The 18389-nt window shown below is 46.5% G+C and overlaps 1 protein-coding gene across 1 annotated transcript; it reads right to left on the bottom strand.

Annotated features, from left to right (window-relative positions):
- Positions 1–1359: 1359 nt before the first annotated feature.
- RHOU (ras homolog family member U) lies at positions 1360–10958 on the bottom strand. The gene is made up of 3 exons (XM_027530590.1): positions 10507–10958; positions 8916–8974; positions 1360–3647 (listed from the first exon to the last, which is right to left on the bottom strand). Exons 1-3 carry the CDS (start codon positions 10757–10759, stop codon positions 3192–3194), a joined length of 768 nt encoding a protein of 255 aa, XP_027386391.1. The 5' UTR covers positions 10760–10958; the 3' UTR covers positions 1360–3191.
- Positions 10959–18389: the final 7431 nt, after the last annotated feature.

Here is an 18389-nt window from a genome sequence, read left to right as displayed (position 1 = left end):
CCAACAGCCCAGTGAACAGGGCAGCCCTGTCCACACAGAAGGAAACCAAGGCTCCTCTGTGCCCTCAGCATCATCCCCCACTCAGCGCTGCTCTGAGCCTGGACTCAGCTCTGAGAATAGGGATGGAGGCCAGCACTTGGCCCCTCACACACGAAGGTCCAGAGGCTGTGCGTGTCAGACTTAGCCCTGGAATTCTCACTCCCCACCCTGAACAGGCACCTAATGTTGGCCAGGGACGCGTTCCGAGGACACCTCTGGGGCCTGCTTCTTCATGAGCCTTATGTTCTCTTCACTCCCAGAGAAATTCTTTGGTGGAAAAGGCAGGTGCCCTAAGAGCTGTAGGTCAGAATTTGTTTGCTACCACCTGGAGAGCATCTTCAAAAAGACTGTTCTGCTCAACATCATTTATGCTTAAAAAAAGAAAAGCATGACTTGGGGAGAAGACCTGCCCTGTGTAAGAGCTCGGAGATTTCTCTTTAAGTCTGTCAGGCACAGCAATCAACATTACAAAAGGTTCATTTCCACACACTTGGTGAAAAAGGTGGACCCTGTATTGTTACATTATGACTGGCCTGCCCAACTTAATACTGAGCATTTCCCAAAGCACAACTCTGATAGTCTCCTACGCAATAATATCAAGCTGTAAATTTAACGACGCTTGAGCTTGGAAGTAAATAAAAAACTCAAGCACATACTTTTAAAAAATTCTGGGGACTTCCCTAGCAATTCAGGGGTTAAGACTCTGCACTCCCAATGCAGAGGGGACAGGTTCAATCCCTGGTCAGGGAACTAAGATCCTGCATACTGCAAAGTGTAGCCAAAAAAAATTTTTGCTGCCCAAGTCTCCATTTTCATCATGAGGTAAAAATGGAGGAAAATGTCAATTACAATCCCACCTTTACTCTTACAAATTTGGCAACATATTAAAACCTGTTGCATTTCAATGTCAACCGTCTAGACTGGCACAGGCTGCATCAAGCTAAGTTAAGAATAAAACACTTGAGTAAAGCTCTAAAACCTAGGCCACAAAGGTGTTCCTCACAAACCACTGGCCGTCAGTGGTCCTAAAGGCAGAGGATGGCAAAGGTTCCCCACTCCAGGGGACCAAGAGCGGCCCGATATGCTGTCACAGGCATAAAATTTCTTTCAAGTTTTGTGTTCGGTCTTAAAAATTAACTTGCATTGTACTCCATGACATTTGCTTTAATATATAAAAACTGTTTGAAATCACTTAGCAGTCAGAGAGCCCTCCCTCACCCCACTCCACACCATGGCGGGCAAGGCCCCACCTGAGAGGTTCACGAGTTGGTGAGCCAAGCCCCAAGCTTCAGATGCACTTCATTAGGTCTGTTTGTGGCATTTCCATAAAAGAAGTAATTTTATTCACTCAGGTTGTAACTAAATGCTTCAGGAAACTATGATATCAATTTCAATGTACTGAAAAATAAATAGTAAACAGTATGTATTTCAGTTTTTAAATGAAGAAATTAGTTAATTTTATTTACTAACAGAAAAAAAGAAGCCCCTAACCTAAAGTATAGCCTGATCATTTACTTTTTATATGAAGAAACACAAATTGGATTTTTTTTAATATAAAAAGGACAAGATCCACAGAAAGATAAACAAAACTCCTCTACTTGTTGGCACTAGAGAAATTTCCCCAGTTACTGGTTGATTTTGGTAGATCTTCTTTACCAGTGCAAGCCTGACATCACAACTTGATGTATTTGGCTACTTCTCAGCAACTCAGAAGCAACCCCATCCCAGAGCAAAACTGCTCTCTGGATGTGACACTTTTTTTCCTCCAGAACATAAAGCCCTAAAAGCCACCATCTGGAACAACACAAATATGTCACAATCTGTGGTTTTCTGACTGTTCTACAGTGTAGAAAGTGCTGAGCAAGGGCACTGTGGTCCCTGCCACCGCCACCTCCATGGCCCCTGACCCGCACACTGTCTCTGCTGCCAGCTCCCTGAGAGGTGTCTGTGGCTTTAGTAGGTTTCAAGAGGCATTAATTTTAAAACAGGTTCTAAGAGATGTACATGTTTTAACATAGGCTCCAAAATGTGTGAAGATACACTTAGAATCACATCTCAGATATCATTAAAAAGAGTTCTGTTCCAAAAACTGTTAAAAGAGGAAGCCAGGCTTCCATCATAGCTGTTCCTGGGGCCACGTTTTTTTCCCATAGTTAAAAGTCTGAATTGGCAGCAAGAACAGCCACATATATATCTGTGTTCATGTGTGTACACAAAGAAGTACCTTTGGACTGACTTAAAAAAAAAAAAACAAAGACATTTTGTTTCATTTCCCAACACACCTGCCTGCTACAGCCCTGCTAGAGTGTTCATTTCTCTGCAGATGGGGCAGGGAAGGCCTAGAAGTTTAGAACCAATCCAGGCAGGTCTCCTGAGCGCTGTCATCATAGAGGTTCAGGCAGCTTGGCTCATGTGCATGACAGCAAACATCACACTCTGATCTCAGTGTGAGTCGTTCCCTAAAGAATAAGAGAGCTGCGGGCTACCACTGTACTCCTCACGGCATTCTGGCTGTTCACATGATCTCAGGATGAAAAACCCCCTTCAACAATTTTTCCTTTTTGGTCTATATAGCACCATTGTCAGTGGGATGTTTTTTGTTGGTTGTTTTTAAATCTTAAGCAACGGGGTATAAGAATATAACCAAAGTGTCTGATTTGAGGTTTTACAGGCAGAAATCTTTTTTTTTCCCTCAGATTTTTTTTCCTTAAAACAAAGGGGAAAAAAGTATAAGGTTTCAAAGCTGAGTTACTCTGACCAGCCTTCAGTGAAGGGATAGCTAACCACACCATTTCTTCTTTGTTCTTCTGTGTGTTATCTCATAGCAAACTTTCACTCTGGACACCCAGACCTGAGGTGTGCCTTTTTCATATTAGATATAAATTAATCAAAAGGTCTAAAGCTCTAAATTTCCAGAGTTATGAAAAATTCTTAACTTACTTCAAGATATCTTGCATAAGTATGTCATCCCTCAGCTCAAACAAACAAGAAGGTCAAAGGCAAGAAAGAATCACATAAATTGGAGCACCTCCTATAATCCATATATACATGCACTCGCTATACAGGTCCTATACAGTCAAAGAATCACGTCAGCTAATATAGCCTCTAGTGCGGGTTTTGTCGGACACAGCCCGCTGGGGTCCCCATCAGCATCATACGAAACAGCAGTACTTCTTCCACCAGGACTTGGATAAGGTCTTCATCTTGTCGGGAGTCCTGCTCTTGGACTTCTTTGGCTGCTGCTGGGAGTCCGAATACTGAATGCCGGCTACAATGGCTGCATCGAAGACCTCTTTGAGGTTCTTCTGAGTCAAGGCCGAGCACTCAATGTAAGAGGTGGCTTTGATCTCCTCGGCACACAACCTGGCCGCCTCCTCGGGTACCGGCTTCTCTTTGCATTTGTCCAGCTCGATGAGGACTTTGACGTCTTCTCTGAGGTCCGACTGTGTCCCCACGAGGATGATGGGGGCTTTGGGACAGTGGCACCGAATCTCTGGCACCCATTTCTCACTGACGTTCTGGAAGGAGGAGGGACCCACAACACTGAAGCACAGGAGGAAGATGTCGGCATTGGTGTAGCACAGAGGCCGGAGCTTGTCAAACTCATCCTACAAGGGAATCAAGCACCCAAATGTTATCTTTTACATCCGTTCTCATCCGCAGAGAGACCATTTGAACATTTTTCTGGAAAGGGTCTGGTAGGTAACAGAAAGCCCACAGATAGTGGAAGGAAGAACCAAAGCCTGATAAGGGCCACTGCTGCCAAGTGGGGCCTCACTCCCAGCTCTGCAAAACTTGCCCAAAAACCTTCCTCACTGCTCAGGACCTACTTGCAACTTACTGTAGAAAAAGTACTTATATTAGATGGATTTTCAAAATAAAATTTACTTTCTCTAGCCTTCAGGCTAGAGTAACTCAGACTTACTGCTTCAACTCTGGTACTTAGCCAGGCTTTTAAAATGTAGATGGTACCCACACTGATCCTCGGGGCTTCATCCAGACCCCAGGAAACCCCAGTCTGTGAACTCAGCAGCTCTGCCCATCCTCGTGGCAGCTGTAAGCCTGGCTCACTTCAACCCATCTGTGCTATGCATATCCAGGGCACACTCAGGGCACACTTGGTGCAGAATCATGGGACTCAGACACAGGACTGGAATTGATGACCTAGGCCTGGACACTCTCACAGTGACCCAGAGAATGTGTGCCTCTCAATGTCACTTAAAACACAAGTGAATATGTTCTCACACTTGCTGAATACACCTTTTATCTCACTTTATCTTTTTCTCCCTCCTTCCTTTTCTCTTACTTTCCCTCCCCTTTTCTCTCCTCAAACCCCAGAGGCCTCCAGGAGTGATGCTTTGGGAAGATAAAGGACCAGAGAAAAGGCATACCCATCCTACTTCCAAGGGATAAAGAACTGAATGGAATAAGTCAGAGTTGATTATATAAACCATCACCCTGCTGAGTGCCTCACTGTGTGCATTCACTAACAGAGATGCACACAGGACTCTGGACCCCAGACCTAGGGGATTTGGTTGGGAACAGACACACATGGCCTCAGTCCTTATAGGGAAATGCATGCGTGCATGCTACCTGGCTTCAGTTGTGTCCGAATCTGTGCAACCCTATGGACTGTAGCCCACCAGGCTCCTCTATCCATGAGGTTCTCCAGGCAAGAATACTGGAGTGGGTTGCCATGCCCTCCTCCAGGGGATCTTCCCAAGTCAGGGATTGAACCTACATCTCCTGTGGCTCATCATTGGCAGGCAGATTCTTTATCACTGAGCCACGTGGGAAGCCCTTATGATTATTTACAAACTATTATTTATGCACATGTTTTGTAGCACCTGTGGACTTTTTCTAGGGATGAAGAAAGCCTGGATCTTTTGAGTTTACGTGCCTCGTCTGAGGCCCTGTATTTCAGTTTATAGGGCGACAACCAAGTGACAATATTGAAGTTGACCAGCTAAATCCTCAGGAAGCAATATGGCATCTCACCATGTCACTGCCAATTCTCCACCTTCTATATGCAAAAGTTAAAAAGAAGAAGAAGAAGAATTGGATTTCTCAGTGCCAACTTTGTGCTGAAAGAAGAAACACAGAAACCCAACCAGGTGGCCAATAGCCCAGCCCCGAGGATCTTCTAATGAAACACTCCCTCTGTTCCCAGAGGCCTGCAAGAAAGCAGCACAGGACAGTCTCTGCCCTCACTGCTGGCAGGCATCATGCCTGGCCAGGCCCTGGATCTGGGGTTGTATTATCAATAAAAAGAAAAGCAAACACAGCCCTGAGCCTTGGGACATGGCTTCGACAACCTGGCTCCCAGACTTGTGGAGGTTCTGGCTGAGGGACTCAGGAAGCAAAGCAGAAACTAAACCCTGCTGGTCACTACCTGACCAGAAACCTTAGCTATTTGCAGAAATAAATGCCACACACGTACGTGTGACGAGTCCAATTGGAATGGACCCTTAGAGAAACGAGTTCTGAGACCCAGAGATTTGCCTGGGGTTTAGGGTAGGGCTGGGTGGGGCTGACAGGTAGCTGGACAGCTGCACTGGTCTAGTAGCAACCGGTGTTTGTTTTTTTTTAAGTATAAAGATTTTCCCAGGTGCCTCATGAGTCAGAAGCTGAAGAGTTTTTACCTGCTATTGGACAGGCTATTGCAGTCTGATCAATTTCCACTGGAGTGAAATTGATCACAGTGAAATTTCCATAATGAGTCCAGTGTTAAAAACTTTTAACATTTTATATGCACACCAGGCCCCCAACAAAAAGGCCCCAAGGCATAAGAAGCAATTTCTAGTTATTTTTCCAGCTCTCAACTGCTATGTGAAACTTATGTCTGATCCCCAGGCAACAGCTACCTGTGTCCACATTCTCCTGGTGTTTGGGAAGGAGGCAGCTTGAGTCACTTTATCCCCAGTAAGCTACCATGACCACCGCTTGGGGGGATGTGCCACCACAGGCAGAGGCAACACTAAGGAAATATGGCAGGTGTCAAATCAAGTCCCTTAAAAAGGGAGGTTATCAGATCTGGAGTAAGGAGGATAGGAAAGGACTATCACCTTGCCCAGTTTTACTAACGATCAAAACAAATACTAATTGATAGCTGGGGAGCTGGGAAAAAACTGACTTTATCTCACCAGTTGTGTACTTTTTAAAATTTATTTTTATTTATTTGGCTACTCTGGGTTTTAGCTGTGGCATGCAGGATCTTTAGTTGCATGTGTGATCTAGTTCTCCGACCAGGGTTCAAACCCAGGCCCCCTGCATTGGGAGCACAGAGTCTTTTTTTTCCGCAAAATTTAATTTTTTTTTTTATATTGGGGTATAGCTGATAAACAATGCTGTGACAGTTTCAAGTGAACAGCGAAGGGACTCAGCCATACATATATGTGTATCAGCTCTCCCCCCAACCCCCCTCCCATCCAAGCTGATACATAACACTGAGCAAAGTTCCATGGGGAGCAGAGTCTTAAACCCCTGGACCACCAGGAAAGCCCGAGCTGTGTATTTTTCATAGTTTTGAAGATGCTTTTTTGAAGATGTGGTTTTCCATAAATCTGTAGATGGTGGCCTCACACATTACACTATTAGGCATACTAACCACTCCATCAGGTAAGAAATACAGTGAATCTCAACAAAAACACTGCTGAGAGGCAGGAAAATGAAGGAAAATTTCCAAATAAACCAAAGTGTACCAACTTGCACTGAAACCTTTTCATTTCCCAAATTATAAGCTTTTTCATGAAATCATTTCTAAAATGATTCTTGTGATTCCTTAACTTTGAAACAGATCCTATTAAGGAAAAATATCAAACTCTTCCTTGATAATTCAGGATCATTTCTACAAAGTGCTCCTGGTAAAAGTCCTAATCCTCTTGCAAAACTGCTCAGAGGTTTTCCTCCTGTTCTACCCATCCTGTCCTTCAAACCAATGTTGCCTTCCTCCTCCTGTAACCTTGCTGATTTCTTCACAAGTTCTATTGGGTTGGCCAAGAAGTTCATTTGGGTTTTTCTATAAGTGCCTACTGGAAAATCCAAATTAACTTTTTGGCCAATCCAATACTAAGTGGTTTGTCTTTCCCCACGGACTACAGTCCGTCAAGGGGCAAGCCATGACTTAAGCTTGCATCCTGCGGGACTCAGCACTTATTTATTTATCAATCCCGTCTATAAACACAAGCAAAGTCCACTACGGACCAGGCACCGGCCAGGCACGAGGCAGGGAGCTCCAGCCCAGGAAGCTGTGTCTGCCATCAGAGCTGACAGGTGAGCTAGTGGTGGGGAGCTGCCTGCACTGGGCTGTCTGCTCCTCCCTAAAGGGCCCCAGATAGGCATGCCCTTTGGTTTCTTGAGTTTTCTTGCCTTCTTCTTATTCTCAGACTCTTCAACTACCACTTCTTGCTTCAGCAGGGAGGCCTCTGTTTTTTGAGGGGCTACCCAACTCTCATTGTAAAGATCAGAAAATGTGACCCAAGGTAAGAAAAACATTCTTGATTTACACAAAGCAATTAAGCTTTAATTATAAATAGCAGCAGGGCATCCAGAAAAATTATTAGAAGGATATATGTTCTTTGATTTTTTCTTCCATATGCAATAAAATTCAGATTGCTTGGTTTTTCATTTTTTTCCTGCTCCAGTAGAAGGGCAAGGAGACAGCAGAGGAAGCTGGGCTATGACATGCACCCTGTGGCCACTGCCAAACCAATGTTCAACTGGGGATCGAGGCAGCCCAGTCTTGTGTCACCTTGAAGTTTGAAAAACAAAGCCCTGAACTTGCTGTCCCGCAGTGGGTAAGTGACTAAGAAGCCCTGGTTTGGAGGAGGCTCTTAGGGACACTGAAAAGTCAGACACTTCTTAAGTGTAGGTGGTCATATGACATCTTAGAAAGGAAGTGGACACTTTCATCTGTCGATAAATTACCCCAGGACTTTCTCAAACTCTAGCAAGCACTGGAGAAACTACGTGCTTATTAACTGTGGCTTTGGCAAGCTCTAAAGACAGACCCTAGGGGCTTCTGTGATGGCTCAGCGGGGAAGACTCCACCTGCAATGCAGGAGATGCAGGTTTGATCCCTGGGTCGGGAAGATCCTGTGGAGAAGGAAATGGCAATCCACTCCAGTATTCTTGCCTAGGAAATCCTATGGACAGAGGAGCCTGGTGGGCTACAGTCCAACAGGTTGCAAAAGAGTCGGACTAAATAACTTAGCGACTAAACAACAACATTAATGACTAAACAACAAAGACAGACCCTGGGCTCTCAGACGGCACAGTGAGAATTAGTGATGTAAGCACCATGCGGGGGACTGGAGCCCCCCCAGCTCTTGGGGACACCCCAGAGGGGACTCCATACTGAGTCCTCCCCATCCCTGGCTGTCTCATCCAAGCGCCTGGCCCTCAAGACAAAAATAAATGTCCACTATTCTGAAGGACCAAGTCCCAGCTCATTCATTCCTCCAGGTTAGGAAAGGAAATATTAACACTTACTGACATGAACTCCATCTTTTTCTTGAGTCAATATCTTAAGAATTTGGTTTGTTGACCTTTAATAAAATGATTATAAGGCATTGCCAACTTACTCTGAGAAATGAGTACAAAGCATCATTGACAATTTTTAATAAAAACCAGAATGTAAATAAGATCAGAAACTCCCAGAAGATAAGAACCGCTCTTGACCCTGTTTCCCTTGTCCTGCCCACAATGAGCAGTGCCAAACCCTGCTTTATTGGTGTGGAGCTCTCTCCCCGCCACCTCCACCCTCTGTGAGGTGGGGGTGGGGCTCTAGAATGGCCCAGTAAAGGAGAGGGGCAGTATTTGAAGGCCTTTAAAAGACCCTGTTCTTGCCCAGCACTGAGCAGTGATGTGATACTGACCTGTCCTGCAGTGTCACAGAGCTGGAGTTTCACGGGCCGCCCATCCACGGAAACCACAGCTTAAAAATAAGACCGAGAGGATTGTCAGTAGTGGGGAGGGTCTCTTTTAACCCTTTCCAGAAGAACAATAATTTTAGTTTGTATGATCACTCTCACTCCAAACCCTTCAGCTCCTATTCTGAGTCCCCAACAAATTCAAGACTTGCCTAAAACAAGGAGACTCCATGGAAGCATTTTTTTTTTTTTTTAATGCAAACCTGCCAGGCCAGCAATTCGCTCCATGCCCAGAGAGAAGGCAGAGAGGCCCAGGGCCTTTGATGGCACCCTGGAAGGGTCTGAGTTTTCTCCCAACCCCAGACGATTTATTTTCCTATGGCACGTGTTTCAAAAATCACAAAAACAACACTGGGTGGGGTGGGGGGTAGGTGGGAACCAACCTCATGGTTTTAAATCACGGGAAAACCTCACAAATAAGTCTGTTTTCCCTTGGGAAATGTTTGGTAACTTCGGGGTCTGTCACAAAAGCGAAGCTTATTTTGAGAACATGTGTAAACACAGGCTGCCAGTATTGTCCTGTTTATAAAAGAGGGCACTGCTTATCTCTCCACGTCAGCTCAAAGAGAGGATTAAACGAGAAAAGGAAATCGTGTCCACCTTTCCACTAGGAAGGGGTATCTGGGGAGGGGCCTGCATCAGAGTGCTGCTCAGAGTGCTCTATTTGATGAAGCACTCCGTTTTGTCTCAATACAACTTTCTAAATTGTTTATAAATGTTTGTACTACTCAGTTGAAGAAGGGGATTAAAACACACACACACACACACTCAATATCGTTTAGGTGGGAAACCCACCAGCCCAGCACTGCTTTATCTACGGTGCCTTCCAGGTAGATGAAAGCAAGTCCTTGCCGTCAAAACTTTCTGAAAGATCACGAAGTTCTTTTTTTTTTTTTTTTTTTTAAGAACAAGAGAAAGCATTTCACTCTAGCTTCCATGGATTTTAACTTTTTCATAAATTTCAAGAGTACTTGAAAAATCAAGAGGAAAGATTACTTTATCTTGGTGGCTACAAACCAAATGACACAGCATCGCATACATAACAGTTTTCAGGAGCTTAAGAGATACTGAAAAGACACTAAGAATCAAAAACAGAGCCAACGGGGGCGGTGGGACTCAGAGGCAAGAAGTCATCTTTACTATCCTGGTTTAATCCAAAGCTCAGCCTTCCCCAGCGCCTCCAATGCCATTTTCACTAAATCCACACTTGTCCCTGCTCTCCGCGGCTTTTGAAAGTGGAGACGCCCTCGGAAGAGGAGCCGCTGACTGGAAAAGACCGACCCTCGGGCCACAGGTAATGGCACCTGCGCGTCACCTTCCGATCGAAAGCCGGCAGCGGCGCCAGCAACGTCGGCCTGACGCAACTGCTTTACGCAGGAAACTGATCAGGCCACCTGGGCGCGACCTGTGCGACCCCGCCGTCCGTACCCGAACTGCGAGGCGCCCTCGGCTCCCCGCGCCCGGGTTAAGACCCCACTCCCGGCGGCCCTGTGTCCCCCGGGGTCTCCTCCGCCCCAGCCCCCACGGCCCCGCTCACCCGAGAAGTTGTCGAAGGCGGTGGGGATGTACTCGGTGGGGTAGCCGTTGGTGGTGTAGCTCACCACCAAGCTGGTCTTGCCCACGGCGCCGTCGCCGACCAGCACGCACTTGACGCCGTGCCCCTCGGGGCCGCCCGCGCGCCCCCGGCCCCCCGGCGCCCCGGGCCCACGGACCCCGCGCTCCCGGCGGGGCGGCACGGGCGGCGCCTCGCAGCGGCCCGGGAACGCGGGGTCCCCCTGCTGCGGGGGCATCGGCCCGCGCAAGCCGCGGGGGGAGCCGTCCCCGACTCGAGGGCCGCGGCTCCGGCCGCGCGGCGCAGACAAAGGCGGTCGGGTGGGTCCGGCTGGGCTCAGGCTCGGGCGACGCCGGCTGTGTTCTGCGGCCGAGGACTGCGGACCGAGCGGCGCGGGGCCCGGCGCTGTCTCCTCCTGCTTCCCGGCGGCCCGGCGCGCGGGGGGCGGGCGCGGGGAGAAGGCGGAGCGGCCGCTAGGTCCGGGCGTCGGGCCCACAGCGCCCCCGTCTGAGCGCCGTGTGGTGCGCTAGAGCCGGAGCCGCTCGCGCTGGGGCGGGACCGCGACTCGGTGCAGGGACCCCGACACCCACGGGGGAACCCCAGATGACCAATCTGGGAAGTGCCGAGGAACCAGGCCACGGAGGGAGGCTTCCCGGCGCCGACACTGCCGCCACCGCAGAGGGGCTCGCGGTCCCGCCTCCTGCGCCCAAGTGCCCGACGACTGCCCTGCTCCTCCCGGCCCTGCGCCCCCTCCTCCCAGCGGTCCCTGCCTCGCAGGCCACAGCGTTCCACCCAAGGGGGCAGTGCAGGGCCTGGGCGACAGTCGTCGGAAGGAGGCAGAGCTAATAGGCAACTTTTATGTAGCCGAAGCCCATCGTGTGATTTTGGTCCTTCTAACGTATTCTTCTATCAGTTGGGAGCAAAGGAACGCAGGTCCACTGTTAACGCTAGTGTGACTTTCTCTTGAGCATGCCCTGAACCAACAGATGTCTTTATAGCCCCAATTCTTTCATCTACGTAAATGGAATTTGGTGACATTGGTATTATTTAGGGGAAAAAAAAATCCGTTTTTCTCTGACTCCCTTCTATATTTAGTCAACAATCCATCGGAAAGACAGGGAAACCTTTGTGGGCATAGTCTAGACGCAAAGTTTCCCAGAGATTTATGCTGTGGTGTGAGAAGAGGCTCATACTGTGAATAGGAATAGTGATACTGATAATAAAAGTCACAGCAACTAATAAACGCTGAACCTTTCTTATATACAGGACACTGGTAAGTACTCTGCATGAGCTGCTGCTGTTGCTGCTAAATCGCTTCAGTCGTGTCTGACTCTGTGCGACCCATAGACGGCAGCCCACTAGGCTCCCCCTTCCCTGCCTGGGATTGTCCAGGCAAGAACACTGGAGTGGGTTACCATTTCCTTCTCCAATGCATGAAAGTGAAAAGTGAAAGTGAAGTCGCTCAGTAGTGTCCGACTCTCAGTGACCCCATGGACTGCAGCCTACTAGGCTCCTCCGTCTATGGGATTTTCCAGGCAAGAGTACTGGAGTGGGTTGCCATTGCCTTCTCCACTGCATGAGCTAGTTACTGTCATCTCATCATTACTTATACCCATTTTATGGGTGAAAGTGTTAGGCTCTCAGTCGTTCCCAACTCTATTTCCAACGCCATGGACCAAAGCTGACAAGGCTCCTCTTGTCCATGGGATTTCCGAGGCAAGAATACTGGAGTGGGTTGCCATTTCCTTCTCCAGGGGATCTTCCTGACCTAGGGATTGAACCCTGGTCTCCTGCATTACAGGCAGATTCTTAACCTCTGAGCCATGGGGAAAGCCCATTTTATGGGTACAGGATGAGAAAATCTGAGGCACAGGGGTACTAGATAAAATGCTGAGGTCTCACAAGCTAGGGAGTGGCAGTGCCAGGATTCAGGCACTCTGGCTCCAGAGCCTGAGTTGTTTCTTACCCAGTGTCCTTAAAGCAAAATCAAGCCAGAGTAATAAATTGAGCCTTGGAAGTGTGGCTGTGGTGGGAATGCAGGGGTGGATTTGTCAAGAGGCTGAAGGCTTGAATTCAGGGCCCTCATTTGCAGAGAACCTCCCTGGGGGCCCTAGCAGTGTGAACACAATTCTGCAAAAATTGACAAAAGTTTATATGAAAAAAATTCATATATTTTAATCACTACCAACAAAGCCCAATGTTGTTTCAATTCTAACTTCTCATATTGAATGGCTTTGATGTGGCAGGGGACATTCTGAGCATCAAGCCAAGGAAAGTGAACTTAGACATTTCATTTGGGTTTAATGGATACAGAGCTGGGACTAAAGTCAGACAAGGAAGGAGCCAAGGGAGCAAAATTCAAGGTACCAACCTTGCAATTACCTGACCCAGAGAATGAGCACCTGGGTACCTGGCCTGCCTCTCCACAGCCCTGACACTGATGGGATGTATTTGTGTAATTTTCAACTCCCCTGTGTAGTTACCTTGTTTCTTGCCGTCTGGGCATAGAAATGGTGGCCAGTAATGTGCCTGCAGGTTTCTATCTGAACTTTCCCACTTTCCCCAGCACTGGTTCCAGTAGAAAACACGAGGTTTTCTAGAGTTTGGGATGTACCTTCTTGAAGCCAAAAACTAGTTCGTGGCTATCCTTCCCATCAAAAAGTACACAGTATTGTTAGAGGGGGCTTCACTGGTGGCTCAGCGGTAAAGAACCCGCCTGCCAATGCAGGAGATGTAAGAGACCCGGGCTCAATCCCTGCGTTGGAAAGATCCACTGGAGGAGGGCATGGCAACCCACTCCAGTCTTCTTGCCTGGGAAATCTCATGGACAGAGGAGGCTGGCAGGCTATAGTCCATAGGGTCGCAAAGAGTTGGATATGACTAAGGACTAAACAACAATTGTGAGAGGGATAGTGGCTCTCCCACCTCATCTGGTCAAAATGGAAGTTCCTGGCAGGAATAAACTCTAAATGCAGCATGTGCATTTATTCAGGCACCATATGTTTTTGAAGGAAATCACATGAAATAGAATTGAGGTGAACTCCTGTGTTTGTGAGGATGCAAACCTGTCTCGGGACCACAAACAGCAAGTTCACCAGCAAGTGAAATAGGTTTTCATTGTTCTCTACATATTACAAAATTATAGAATTGAGAAAGGGCATGCAGCAGGGGGATGTGGGGGAGGTGGTGTTCCAGAGACACAAAGTTTCAGTTATGCAAGATAAATACATTCAGGAGATCTAATGCACACCCGTGTGACTAGAGTTAGCAATATTGTATTGTACCCTTACATCTACTAAGTGTGGATTCTGAGTGTTCTCAAAACAAACACACACCACACACGCAGGTGACTATTTCACAATATATCTGTACATCAAATTATCAAGTTGTACACCTTAAATATGTACAATTTTTCACTGTAATCTAGACCCTCAGTAAAGTTTGGGGGAGCTTGTGCAGCCAAAAAATGTGGGAAAAAATAGTATGATCCATGTGTGTCAGGAGGTTTATTAAATGTTTTCTTCTGGATACTTTTAAAGTTTATGGTGTCTGTTGGCCTTTTAAAGTGCATAGCTTATTGTGATGCATGTCTCATTTTAAATCAATATTTTTGTACCTAATTTTCTATTCTTAAATGTTTATCCTTTCTCTTAAATAAGGGCCCCAAATATGATCAGCTTCGGGCCCTACAAAATGTGGGTCTCCCCTGCCTTCAGCCATATGGTAGTTTTTGTATCCCGTAGCCACTGACTTTGCTTTGTTCCCTTTTCTATGTCAAGTACTGTCCCATTCCACTTATTTCGGCCCATCTTTCTAGAGCCAATTTAATCAACCCCCTGCAGCCTTACCTAAAATCCCCAGAACTAATTGCTCACTATTAGTAGGCTCTTCTGCAGTCCATGGTATCAAGTCCAAAGATGGGGGTGGGGCCCTGGAACTCAGTGCTGACCGAGACCAGGGCTGTGGGAGGCCCCTCCAAGTGTACGGTCAATCAGTGAATCCACAATAAATCAATAGATCATCTAATGTATTTTCTTGTTTGTTTACTGTCTGTCTCCCTTTCAAGCCCCAGGAGGTCAGGAACTTTATTTTGTTTATCTTTATACCCCACACTTTACATCATGCAAGGAAAATAGTAGGCTACTGTTTTCTGTTTTATAAAATATTTTGAGAACACATGAGTCCTGCAGCAGTTAATAAGAAAGACCATTTCTCCAGTATCTGAGGATGCCTTAGCCCTCCTGTACTCCCATCTGTATCTACCAGGATGGCACAGTTTGTGCAATGTTTCCTTTGTATCTGGTAAGTTTGGGAAATACTGTCATTTGTGGGAAAAAAAATTTTTCCTCTCTTAAGATCTGGTACCTATGTAGCTCTCCAGCCCACCTGTACGCATTCACCTACCACACCGGAGCTCCACCTCTGGGTCTTCCAGCATCCACCCCATCCCCACTGACACCCATCCACCCCCACCCACCCCACCCCCTGTGGCCCCAGGGACCTGGGCACACTCCTCTCTCCAACGCTTGAGAGCCTGCATGCCTCCCGCTCTTCCTCTCACTTGCTAATGTTGACCACATGGGTCTCAGTTCAGATGTCACCTCCTCTGGGGAGTGTGACCCAATGCCCTTAGGTAGGTGCATTTATGCCTAATCCCTGTCATAGCACTTTGCTGAAGTAACCTACTGACACTTGCTTTTAATCGCCTAAAAAGCAGGACCCTTGCTTCACCAAACTCTTTATCCCCACCACATTTTCTTGTATTTTTTTAAAATAAAGCTCTTTTGCCTGTTCTACTAGCAGACTATCAAATTTTCAAATGAACTAATTATCATAAATTTTTATTTTGGTACTAATATAGTAGAAACTGTGCTAATAAACTTTATACTGTATACCTTTCACCTATCTTTTAACATATTCAAGAAATAAGTTAAAATAATTTTTTGATTAATACATTCCTGGCCAGGGTATAATTTCCATTATCAAGCTCAATATAAAGGTTTTTTTTGTTTGTTTTGTTTTTCTTACTATTTGTAACTTTTCACTATTTACCCATCTTCCATAAATAAATAACAGCAAAGAACCAAATCAGAAGCCTGTAGTTACTGGATCTTTCGTATTAGTGGGTTGTGTAGCTATGAGTGTTTGCCCTTTCTCCAAGCCATCACTGTTGACCTAGGACATGTTTATCTCTGAAGGAAACTTCTTCCCTTCAGCACTGCCTTACTTTTTAAATATTCTGTAAGAGACTGCTAGTTAGAAAATTATTTCTCCAGAGTTCCCTGGTGATCCACTGGTTGGGATTCTGAACATTCACTGCAGAGGGCCCAGGTTCAATCCTGGGTTGAAGAATTAGGATCTGAAAAGCCACAAAAGAAGAAAAAGAAAATTACTTCTCATTAACTAAAGATTCTGAGCTGGGTCGTCTAATGCCAAAAGGGCCCCCTGTTTCCATCTGAGGTTGGGCTCATGTTCCCCAGAGCGTCCTGCTCTGTGTGTTCCAGGCTATGGCTGTCCAGTGAGAGGACCACCCTGGGGATTGGGAAGTGGAGGACTTCATAGGGCTGCACGTGGTGGTGGACAGGCTCAGAGGGCCCGACGTGCCTTCATTCTCCTCCTGCTCTTTGCCCATCTCGTTGTGCTCACAGCAGCCCAAGCTCACAGGAACCACAGAGGGCATGCCCCCAATTCTGCTGCTAAGTCGCTTCAGTCGTGTCCGACTCTGTGCGACCCCATAGACAGCAGCCCACCAGGCTCCCCCGTCCCTGGGATTCTCCAGGCAAGAACATTGGAGTGGGTTGCCATTTCCTTCTCCATTGCGTGAAAGTGAAAAGTGAAAGTAAAAGTGAAGTCGCTCAGTCGCGACCGACTCGTGGCGACTCCATGGACTGTAGCCCACCAGGCTCCTCCATCCATGGGATTTTCTAAGCAAGAGTACTGGAGTGGCTTGCCATTGCCTTCTCCAGCCCCCAATTCAGCATACCCTAAGTTCCCTTTCATGGCTCCGCCGGTGCCCACATCTGCAGACAACTGGGTTTTCTCGAAAGCTGCAGCTGGAGCCTTGTCCCAGATTCAGCTGGACAGGCTTAGTGGCTGTTTCCCTTTCTCCTGCAATTCTAAGGCTTGTGAAATCTTCCTTCCTTCACGCTATACCTTGGAAGGGCTGTTTTCCTGACTGAGCCCTGAGTGTACCCATCCTTAGTGCTTTTTTTTTCCCACCAGGGATGCCAGCCTAGGGGAAAATAATTGAGAAAGAAAATAATGTTGGCGTTTCTCACTAGAGAAGATGAGAGAATCATATAAATGTCACCAGATCACCAGCTTTGTCATTAATTCCTGACCCCAGACTCTCCCATCAGCTACTACTATGGTAAGGGGCCACAGACATGGTCCCACATATTGAAATTACTGCCCTGTCTCCAGATGTTCATTTGTCACTTGCCTGTTGGTAACGAGAATGGATGAATTTTTTTTAACTCAACAAGAGTTCCCATTAACTTGACGAAAATTTCAGATGTGAAAATCAATCATTAATTTTGATTGTAAAAAATACTTCTGGAAAGAAAACGTTTCTATTGTTTCTATTGTCAGATTAGGCCAGGCTGTGCTAGAGTGATATAAATAAACTCAGAATCTTGATGTCTAGAAACATAGGAGTGCATCTTTAGTCACGCAAAATCCACTGCAGACCAAATGGCTCTCCAAGGCAGCACCCTTCCAAGTGGTGGCCCAGGGATCCAAGTTGCTTGTATTTGGCATCTAGGCAGCCCAGGACACACAGGGCTTCCTGGACACACAGGGTTTCCAGGAAAGAGTGTGGAAGGTCATCTACCAACTATGCAATGCTTCGTGTCGGAAATGATTTCTGCTCACAGCTCTGCATGTGCACCATGTGTTTCTGTGCATGTGCCCATGTGTTCAACAGCAGTTTTATAAAAGCTCAAAACTGGAAATTATCTAAATGTCGAAAACAATAAAATGCATGAGTTAATTTTGTAATTTATGCTATTACTACTTAGTAAAGAAAAGGAGTGAACTACAGATAAATACAAGACAATAATAAACTTCACAAATAGAAAGAGAAGTGAAAGAAGCCAGACACCAAAAAAAGTGTAAACTATTGAATTTGATGTATATGGAATAAACTGCATTTCTAAAGAAATGGGCAGAACTAAACAGTGTTAGATAGCAAAATAATTGAGGATAATTGTTACATTTGGGAAGGAGAGGGGCCATATGGGGCTTCTCATGTTCAGTTCAGTTCAGTCTTTCAGTCATGTCCGACTCTTTGCGACCCCATAAATCCCAGCATGCCAGGCCTCCCTGTCCATCACCAACTCCTGGAGTTTACCCAAACTCATGTCCATTGACTCGGTGATGCCATCTAGCCATCTCATCCTCTGTCGTCCCCTTCTCCTCCTGCTCCCAGCATCAGGGTCCTTTCCAATGAGTCAACTCTTCTCATGAGGTGGCCAAAGTATTGGAGTTTCAGCTTCAGCATCGGTCCTTCCAATGAACACCCAGGACTGATCTCCTTTAGGATGGACTGGTTGGATCTCCTTGCAGTCCAAGGGACTCTCAAGAGTCTTCTCCAACGTCACAGTTCAAAAGCATCAATTCTTCAGCACTCAGCTTTCTTCACAGGAAGTGAAAAGGAACTAAAAAGCCTCTTGATGAAAGTGAAAGAGGAGAGGGAAAAAGTTGGCTTAAAGCTCAACACTCAGAAAACTAAGGTCATGACATCTGGTCTCATTACTTCATGGGAAATAGATGGGGAAACAGTGGAAACAGTAGCTGACTTTATTTTTTTGGGCTCCAAAATCACTGCAGATGGTGATTGCAGCCATGAAATTAAAAGACGCTTACTT

This window comes from Bos indicus x Bos taurus, chromosome 28, assembly GCF_003369695.1.
Source record: "Bos indicus x Bos taurus breed Angus x Brahman F1 hybrid chromosome 28, Bos_hybrid_MaternalHap_v2.0, whole genome shotgun sequence".
In the NCBI taxonomy this organism is placed as follows: domain Eukaryota; kingdom Metazoa; phylum Chordata; class Mammalia; order Artiodactyla; family Bovidae; genus Bos; species Bos indicus x Bos taurus.
Note: the sequence above shows the minus strand (reverse complement) of the source record. Positions and strands in the feature narration are given on the sequence as shown.

What these genes read in the sequence shown, in the direction of transcription:
- RHOU (XM_027530590.1), bottom strand. Translation starts at nt 10,759, where the DNA reads ATGCCCCCGCAGCAGGGGGACCCCGCGTTCCCGGGCCGCTGCGAGGCG. An exon ending in CGCCTTCGACAACTTCTCGG is followed by an intron (nt 8,975 to 10,506) that starts GTGAGCGGGGCC and finishes CTTATTTTTAAG; the next exon opens with CTGTGGTTTCCGTGGATGGG. An exon ending in TCTGTGACACTGCAGGACAG is followed by an intron (nt 3,648 to 8,915) that starts GTCAGTATCACA and finishes ATTCCCTTGTAG; the next exon opens with GATGAGTTTGACAAGCTCCG.